General features: G+C 37.6%; 1 protein-coding gene across 1 annotated transcript in view; it reads left to right on the plus strand.

The window, feature by feature from the left end:
- The window catches only part of LOC133658650 (FH2 domain-containing protein 1-like), a 38,537-nt gene that overhangs the window by 20,947 nt on the left and 8,514 nt on the right, over positions 1-9,076 (plus strand). Inside the window, exons 5-9 of the mRNA XM_062060904.1 lie at positions 635-720; positions 981-1,081; positions 6,563-6,633; positions 6,719-6,826; positions 6,902-6,972. Coding sequence (XP_061916888.1) covers positions 635-720; positions 981-1,081; positions 6,563-6,633; positions 6,719-6,826; positions 6,902-6,972 — 437 coding nt within the window. The remainder of the gene's footprint in view (positions 1-634; positions 721-980; positions 1,082-6,562; positions 6,634-6,718; positions 6,827-6,901; positions 6,973-9,076) is intronic.

Here is a 9,076-nt window from a genome sequence, read left to right on the forward strand (position 1 = left end):
TTTTTGCGGATGATGTGGTCCTGATGGCTTCATCTGGCCAAGATCTTCAGCTCTCACTGGATCGGTTCACAGCCGAGTGTGAAGCGACTGGGATGAGAATCAGCACCTCCAAGTCCGAGTCCATGGTTCTCGCCCGGAAAAGGGTGGAGTGCCATCTCCGGGTTGGGGAAGAGGTCTTTCCACATGTGGAGGAGTTCAAGTACCTCATAGTCTTGTTCACGAGTGAGGGAAGAGTGGATGGTGAGATCAACAGGCGGCGTCTTCAGTAATGCGGACGCTATATCGATCCGTTGTGGTGAAGAAGGAGCTGAGCCGGAAGGCAAAGCTCTCAATTTACCGGTCGATCTACGTTCCCATCCTCACCTATGGTCATGAGCTTTGGGTTATGACCAAAAGGACAAGATCACGGGTACAATCGGCCAAAATCAGTTTCCTCTGCCGGGTGGCGGGTCTCTCCCTTAGAGATAGGGTGAGAAGCTCTGTCATCCGGGAGGAGCTCAAAGTAAAGCCGCTGATAGAAGACTTGTTGTTAGAACATAGTAATGGTAGTCTTATGATTGGTTATAAACAGTTAGTTAACAATGTTAGTTCATTCTGATTCCAACGGTTTATTTGTTTTTCTTCCTCCTGGCAGGTCAAACAGCTGCTGGACTTCAAGGGCGACCAATCAGCTCTCCCTGATGCTGACCTCTTCATGCTGATGCTGGTCCAGATCCCCAGGTGAGAACACCGGCTTCTCCCAGTCCTCTTGCTTTTTCCATGGATTACAACTCTCTCTCTCTCTGTGTGTGTGTGTGTGTGTGTGTGTGTGTGTGTGTGTGTGTGTGTGTGTGTGTGTGTGTGTGTGTGTGTGTGTGTGTGTGTGTGTGTGTGTGTGTGTGTGTGTGTGTGTGTGTGTGTGTGTGTGTGTGTGTGTGTGTGTGTGTGTGTGTGTGTGTGTGTGTGTGTGTGTGTGTGTGTGTGTGTGTGTGTCTCTGCAGTTATGAGGAACGTGTCAGCAGCTTGGTGCTCAAAGAAGAGTTCTTGCCCTTCATGACTGAAATGAGAGGATTCATTGACACCTTGAAAGCTGCTGGGAATGGTACTATTGTGTATTGTGTTTCATAGTACTACTGTGTATTGTGTTTCATAGTACTATTGTGTATTGTGTTTCATAGTACTACTGTGTATCGTGTTTCATAGTACTATTGTGTATTGTGTTTCATAGTACTATTGTGTATTGTGTTTCATAGTACTACTGTGTATTGTGTTTCATAGTACTACTGTGTATTGTGTTTCATAGTACTACTGTGTATTGTGTTTCATAGTACTACTGTGTATTGTGTTTCATAGTACTATTGTGTATTGTGTTTCATAGTACTACTGTGTATTGTGTTTCACAGTACTATTGTGTATTGTGTTTCATAGTACTACTGTGTATTGTGTTTCATAGTACTACTGTGTATTGTGTTTCATAGTACTACTGTGTATTGTGTTTCATAGTACTACTGTGTATTTTGTTTCATAGTACTACTGTGTATTGTGTTTCATAGTACTATTGTGTATTGTGTTTCATAGTACTACTGTGTATTGTGTTTCATAGTACTACTGTGTATTGTGTTTCATAGTACTACTGTGTATTGTGTTTCATAGTACTACTGTGTATTGTGTTTCATAGTACTATTGTGTATTGTGTTTCATAGTACTACTGTGTATTGTGTTTCATAGTACTATTGTGTATTGTGTTTCATAGTACTACTGTGTATTGTGTTTCATAGTACTACTGTGTATTGTGTTTCATAGTACTACTGTGTATTGTGTTTCATAGTACTATTGTGTATTGTGTTTCATAGTACTATTGTGTATTGTGTTTCATAGTACTACTGTGTATTGTGTTTCATAGTACTATTGTGTATTGTGTTTCATAGTACTACTGTGTATCGTGTTTCATAGTACTATTGTGTATTGTGTTTCATAGTACTATTGTGTATTGTGTTTCATAGTACTACTGTGTATTGTGTTTCATAGTACTACTGTGTATTGTGTTTCATAGTACTACTGTGTATTGTGTTTCATAGTACTATTGTGTATTGTGTTTCATAGTACTACTGTGTATTGTGTTTCACAGTACTATTGTGTATTGTGTTTCATAGTACTACTGTGTATTGTGTTTCATAGTACTACTGTGTATTGTGTTTCATAGTACTACTGTGTATTGTGTTTCATAGTACTACTGTGTATTTTGTTTCATAGTACTACTGTGTATTGTGTTTCATAGTACTATTGTGTATTGTGTTTCATAGTACTACTGTGTATTGTGTTTCATAGTACTACTGTGTATTGTGTTTCATAGTACTACTGTGTATTGTGTTTCATAGTACTACTGTGTATTGTGTTTCATAGTACTATTGTGTATTGTGTTTCATAGTACTACTGTGTATTGTGTTTCATAGTACTACTGTGTATTGTGTTTCATAGTACTACTGTGTATTGTGTTTCATAGTACTACTGTGTATTGTGTTTCATAGTACTATTGTGTATTGTGTTTCATAGTACTATTGTGTATTGTGTTTCATAGTACTACTGTGTATTGTGTTTCATAGTACTACTGTGTATTGTGTTTCATAGTACTACTGTGTATTGTGTTTCATAGTACTATTGTGTATTGTGTTTCATAGTACTACTGTGTATTGTGTTTCATAGTACTATTGTGTATTGTGTTTCATAGTACTACTGTGTATTGTGTTTCATAGTACTATTGTGTATTGTGTTTCATAGTACTACTGTGTATTGTGTTTCATAGTACTACTGTGTATTGTGTTTCATAGTACTACTGTGTATGTTGTTTCATAGTACTACTGTGTATGTTGTTTCATAGTACTACTGTGTATTGTGTTTCATAGTACTACTGTGTATTGTGTTTCATAGTACTACTGTGTATTTTGTTTCATAGTACTACTGTGTATTTTGTTTCATAGTACTACTGTGTATTGTGTTTCATAGTACTACTGTGTATTGTGTTTCATAGTACTACTGTGTATGTTGTTTCATAGTACTACTGTGTATGTTGTTTCATAGTACTACTGTGTATTGTGTTTTATAGTACTACTGTGTATTGTGTTTCATAGTACTACTGTGTATTTTGTTTCATAGTACTACTGTGTATGTTGTTTCATAGTACTACTGTGTATTGTGTTTCATAGTACTACTGTGTATTTGTGTTTCATAGTACTACTGTGTATTGTGTTTCATAGTACTACTGTGTATTGTGTTTCATAGTACTACTGTGTATTGTGTTTCATAGTACTACTGTGTATGTTGTTTCATAGTACTACTGTGTATTTTGTTTCATAGTACTACTGTGTATTGTGTTTCATAGTACTACTGTGTATTGTGTTACATAGTACTACTGTGTATTGTGTTTCATAGTACTACTGTGTATTGTGTTTCATAGTACTACTGTGTATTGTGTTTCATAGTACTACTGTGTATTGTGTTTCATAGTACTACTGTGTATTGTTTTTCATAGTACTACTGTGTATTGTGTTTCATAGTACTATTGTGTATTGTGTTTCATAGTACTACTGTGTATTGGGTTTCATAGTACTACTGTGTATTGGGTTTCATAGTACTACTGTGTATTGTGTTTCATAGTACAACCTTGTATTGTGTTTCATAGTACTACTGTGTATTTTGTTTCATAGTACTACTGTGTATTTTGTTTCATAGTACTACTGTGTATTGTGTTTCATAGTACTATTGTGTATTGTGTTTCATAGTACTACTGTGTATTGTGTTTCATAGTACTACTGTGTATTGTGTTTCATAGTACTACTGTGTATTGTGTTTCATAGTACTACTGTATGTTGTTTCATAGTACTACTGTGTATGTTGTTTCATAGTACTACTGTGTATTGTGTTTCATAGTACTACTGTGTATTGTGTTTCATAGTACTACTGTGTATGTTGTTTCATAGTACTACTGTGTATTGTGTTTCATAGTACTATTGTGTATTGTGTTTCATAGTACTACTGTGTATTGTGTTTCATAGTACTACTGTGTATTGTGTTTTATTGTACTACTGTGTATTTTGTTTCATAGTACTACTGTGTATTGTGTTTCATAGTACTACTGTGTATCGTGTTTCATAGTACTACTGTGTATTGTGTTTCATAGTACTACTGTGTATTGTGTTTCATAGTACTACTGTGTATTGTGTTTCATAGTACTACTGTGTATTGGGTTTCATAGTACTACTGTGTATTGGGTTTCATAGTACTACTGTGTATTGTGTTTCATAGTACTACTGTGTATGTTGTTTCATAGTACTACTGTGTATGTTGTTTCATAGTACTACTGTGTATTGTGTTTCATAGTACTACTGTGTATTGTGTTTCATAGTACTACTGTGTATTGTGTTTCATAGTACTATTGTGTATTGTGTTTCATAGTACTACTGTGTATTGTGTTTCATAGTACTACTGTGTATTGTGTTTCATAGTACTACTGTGTATGTTGTTTCATAGTACTACTGTGTATGTTGTTTCATAGTACTACTGTGTATGTTGTTTCATAGTACTACTGTGTATTGTGTTTCATAGTACTACTGTGTATTGTGTTTCATAGTACTACTGTGGTACTACTGTGTATTTTGTTTCATAGTACTGTGAATGGTACTACTGTGTATTTTAAATGGTACTACTGTGAAATTTTGAAGTGTACTCTGTGTATTTTGAAGGGTATTATTGTGTATTTTGAATGGTACTACTGTGTATATTGAATGGTACTATTGTGTATTTTGAAGGGTACTCCTGTGTATTTTGATGGGTACTACTGTGAATTTTGAAGGGTACTCCTGTGTATTTTGAATGGTACTACTGTGTATTTTGAATGGTACTACTGTGTATTTTGAATGGTACTACTGTGTATTTTGAATGGTACTACTGTGTATTTTGAAGCGTACTACTGTGTATTTTGAATGGTACTACTGTGTATTTTGAATGGTACTACTGTGTATTTTGAAGGGTACTACTGTGTATTTTGAATGGTACTACTGTGTATTTTGAATGGTACTACTGTGTATTTTGTAAGGTACTACTATGTATTTTGAATGGTACTACAGAGTATTTTTAAGGGTACTACTTTGTATTTTCTTTCATAGTACTGGGAATGGTACTATTGTGTATTTTGAAGGGTACTACTGTGTATTTTGAAGGTTAATACTGTGTATTTTGAATGGTACTACTGTGTATTTTTAAGGATGCTACTGTGTATTTTCTTTCATAGTACTGGGAATGGTACTACTGTGTATTTTGAAGGGTACTACTGTGTATTTTGAATGGTACTACTGTGTATTTTGAAGGGTACTACTGTGTATTTTGAATGATACTACTGTGTATTTTGAAGGGTACTACTGTGTATTTTGAAGGGTGCCACTGTGTATTTTGTTTCATAGTACTAGGAATTGTACTACTGTGTATTTTGAAGGGTACAACTGTGTATTTTGAAGGTTACTACTGTGTATTTTGAATGGTACTACTGTGTATTTTCAAGGGTACCACTGTGTATTTTGTTTCATGGTACTAGGAATGGTACTACTGTGTATTTTGAAGGGTACTACTGTATATTTTGAATGGTACTACTGTGTATTTTGAATGGTACTACTGCGTATTTTGAATGATAATACTGTGTATTTTGAAGGGTACTACTGTGTATTTTGAAGGGTGCCACTGTGTATTTTGAAGGGTTCTACTGCGTATTTTGAATGATACTACTGTGTATTTTGAAGGGTACTACTGCATATTTTGAATGATACTACTGTGTATTTTGAAGGGTACTACTGTATATTTTGAATGGTACTACTGTGTATTTTGAAGGGTACTACTGCGTATTTTGAATGATACTACTGTGTATTTTGAAGGGTGCCACTGTGTATTTTGAAGGGTTCTACTGCGTATTTTGAATGATACTACTGTGTAATTTGAAGGGTACTACTGTGTATTTTGTTTCATAGTACTGGGAATGGTACTACTGTGTATTTTGCATGGTACTACTATGTATTTTGAAGGGTTCCACTGTGTATTTTGAAGTGTACTACTGTGTATTCTGAATGATACTACTGTGTAATTTGAAGGGTACTATTGTGTATTTTGAAGGCTACTCCTGTGTATTTTGAAGGTTACTACTGTGTATTTTTAAGGGTACTACTGTGTATTTTGTTTCATAGTACTGGGAATGGTACTACTGTGTATTTTGAATGGTACTACTATGTATTTTGAAGGGTTCCACTGTGTATTTAGACGGGTACTACTGTGTAATTTGAAGGGTACTACTGTGTAATTTGAAGGGTACTACTGTGTATTTTGAAGTGTACTACAGTGTATTGTCTTTCATAGTATTTGGAATGGTACTACTGTGTATTTTGAATGGTACTACTATGTATTTTGAAGGGTTCCACTGTGTATTTAGAAGGGTACCACTGTGTAATTTGAAGGTTACTACTGTGTAATTTGAAGGGTACTACAGTGTATTTTGAAGTGTACTACAGTGTATTTTCTTTCATAGTACTGTTTGTTGTTTTAGAGTTGTTGGAGTGTGACAGTCTGCACTCGGTCATCCGTCTGGTTCTGAAGATGGGGAACTACATGAATGCGGTGAGTGTGACTCTGTGATTGGCATTGATGAGTGTGACTCTGTGATTGACAGCTGCCATGTCTGAGTTCTTGCCCTGACCCACAGGGAGGATACGCCGGCAGCGCGGTGGGCTTCCGGATGGCCTCGCTGCTCAAGTTGGTGGACACCAAAGCCAACAAGCCCGGCATGAACCTGATGCACTACGTGGTGATGGTGAGAGGACTCGCTCTCTTCCTGACCTGTGCCCTCTGACCTGGACCATCTGACCTGGACTCTGTTGTCTCACAGCAAGCCCAGAACGTAGACACGGATCTGCTGAACTTTCCTGACCAACTCCAGCACATGAGAGCCGCTGCAAGGTCAATTGTTTCATTGTTACTCACAATCTTTATGTGGGATAAAAACAGATGTTTTTCTTTTTTTATGCATTCTAACTCGTAAAATATAGCAGTATTGTTATTATAAGTGCTAACGTAGAGGAACTACTTTTATGCTGCTATATTGAGCTGCCTCATTTCAATTGGGATTCAATCAGGGTTAAACTGGGGATCAGTTTCTCCTGCATTACTCCTTCCAACTTTTCAGGACAACCTTTCAATCTCAGCCGAATCTTGTCTTTTTTTTTTTTTTTTTTTTTTGCATTCTAAGTCGTAAAATATGGCAAGTACGAGGTGGCTAACAATGCAGAAAATCTGAGTCATCTACATCACCCATAGAGCCCTCTAAAAAAAACATCCCAAAAAATCGCCGGCCATACTCCATTTACATGTCATGACCTGAATATTAACAAGTATTAGCAGTATTGTTATTATAAGTGCTAACGCTGAGGAACTACTTTTAGGCTGCTATATTGAGCTGCCTCATTTCAATTGGGATTCAATCAGGGTTAAACTGGGGATCAGTTTCTCCTACATTACTTCTTCTAACCTTTCAATGTCAACCTATTGTTGTCTTTTTTTGTTTTGCATTCTAATGCGTAAAATATGGCAAGTACGAGGTGGCTAACAATGCAGAAAATCTGAGTCATCCACGTCGCCCATAGAGCCCTCTAAAACAGTGATTTTCAACCAGATATTGTCTGGTGTGCCGTGGGAAATGATGCAACTTCACCTAATTGGTCCAAAAAATATTTTTTGCAAATCAATAATCATAACAATGTGCCGTTGTCTAGTGCCTGTGTTGTGTAGAGCTTGGCAGGGTAACCATGTAATACTACAAATCAGTAGGTGGCAGCAGGTAGTTCATTGCTTTGTAGAAGTCTGAACGCGTCGAGGATGGTTTGTCGTGACCCCAATACGCAGAGCACAGCGTGTAGGTAAAAAGATATGTAACGCTTAAACCAAAAATGAACAAAAGGCAAGTCCCGCTAGGAAAAGGCACTGAAGCATAGGGTTGGCTATGTAAAACAAAAGTAAAACTGAACTGGCTACAAAGTCAACAAAAACAGAATGCTGGACGACAGCAAAAACCTACAGGGTGTGGAGCAAAGACGGCGTCCACAAAGTCCATCCGTACCTGACATGAGAATCAACAATGTCCCCACAAAGAAGGATAGCTTACGCACAACTTAAATAGTCTTCCATCCATCCATTTTCTACCGCTTGTCCCTTTTGGGGTCGCGCAGGATTTAAATAATCTTGATTGCGGAAAAAAAAGCAGGTGCGGGCAATAGCACTTAAAGGAAGGCGTGAAGCTGCTACGGGAGAACGCCAACAAAACAGGAAGGGTCACCAAAATAACAGCGCAAGACAGGAACTAAAGCACTACACACAGGAAACAACAACAAACTCAAAATAAGGCACGACAACCTGGTGGAGTTTAGTTTTTTAGCCTTTTCTGCTGGTGGTGTGCCTCTGGATTTTCTTTATGAAAAAAATGTGCCTTGGCTCCAAAAAGGTTGAAAAACGCTGCTCTAAAAAAACATCCAAAAAGCGCCAACAATACTCCATTTACATGTCATGACCTGAATATTAGCAAGTATTAGCGGTATTGTTATTATAAGTGCTAACGCAGAGGAACTACTTTTAGCGGCGCAGTGATCACAGGAAACTAACTCGCCTATGCTGCTAAGGCATACTTGCCAACCCTCCCGTTTTTAGCGGGAGAATCCGGGTATTCAGCGCCTCTCCCGACAACCTCCCGGCAAAGATTTTCTCCCGACAAACTCCCGGTATTCAGCCGGAGCTGGAGGCCACGCCCCCTCCAGCTCAATGCGGACCTGAGACTGAGTGGGGACAGCTTGTTCTCACGTCCGCTTTCCCACAATATAAACAGCTTGCTTTGCCCAATCACGTTATAACATATACGGCTTTTAGAGAGTAGAGTGCACAACAAGGAGAGAGAGTTCTTGGTTTCTTATGTGGGTTTATTGTTAGGCAGTTTCATTAACGTCCTCCCAGCGCGGTAACAACACACAACAACAGCAGTCACGTTTAGTCTACCGTAAAGCAGTTCGTCTGCCGT

The sequence above is a fragment of the Entelurus aequoreus genome, linkage group LG10 (genome assembly GCF_033978785.1).
Source record: "Entelurus aequoreus isolate RoL-2023_Sb linkage group LG10, RoL_Eaeq_v1.1, whole genome shotgun sequence".
In the NCBI taxonomy this organism is placed as follows: Eukaryota; Metazoa; Chordata; class Actinopteri; order Syngnathiformes; family Syngnathidae; genus Entelurus; species Entelurus aequoreus.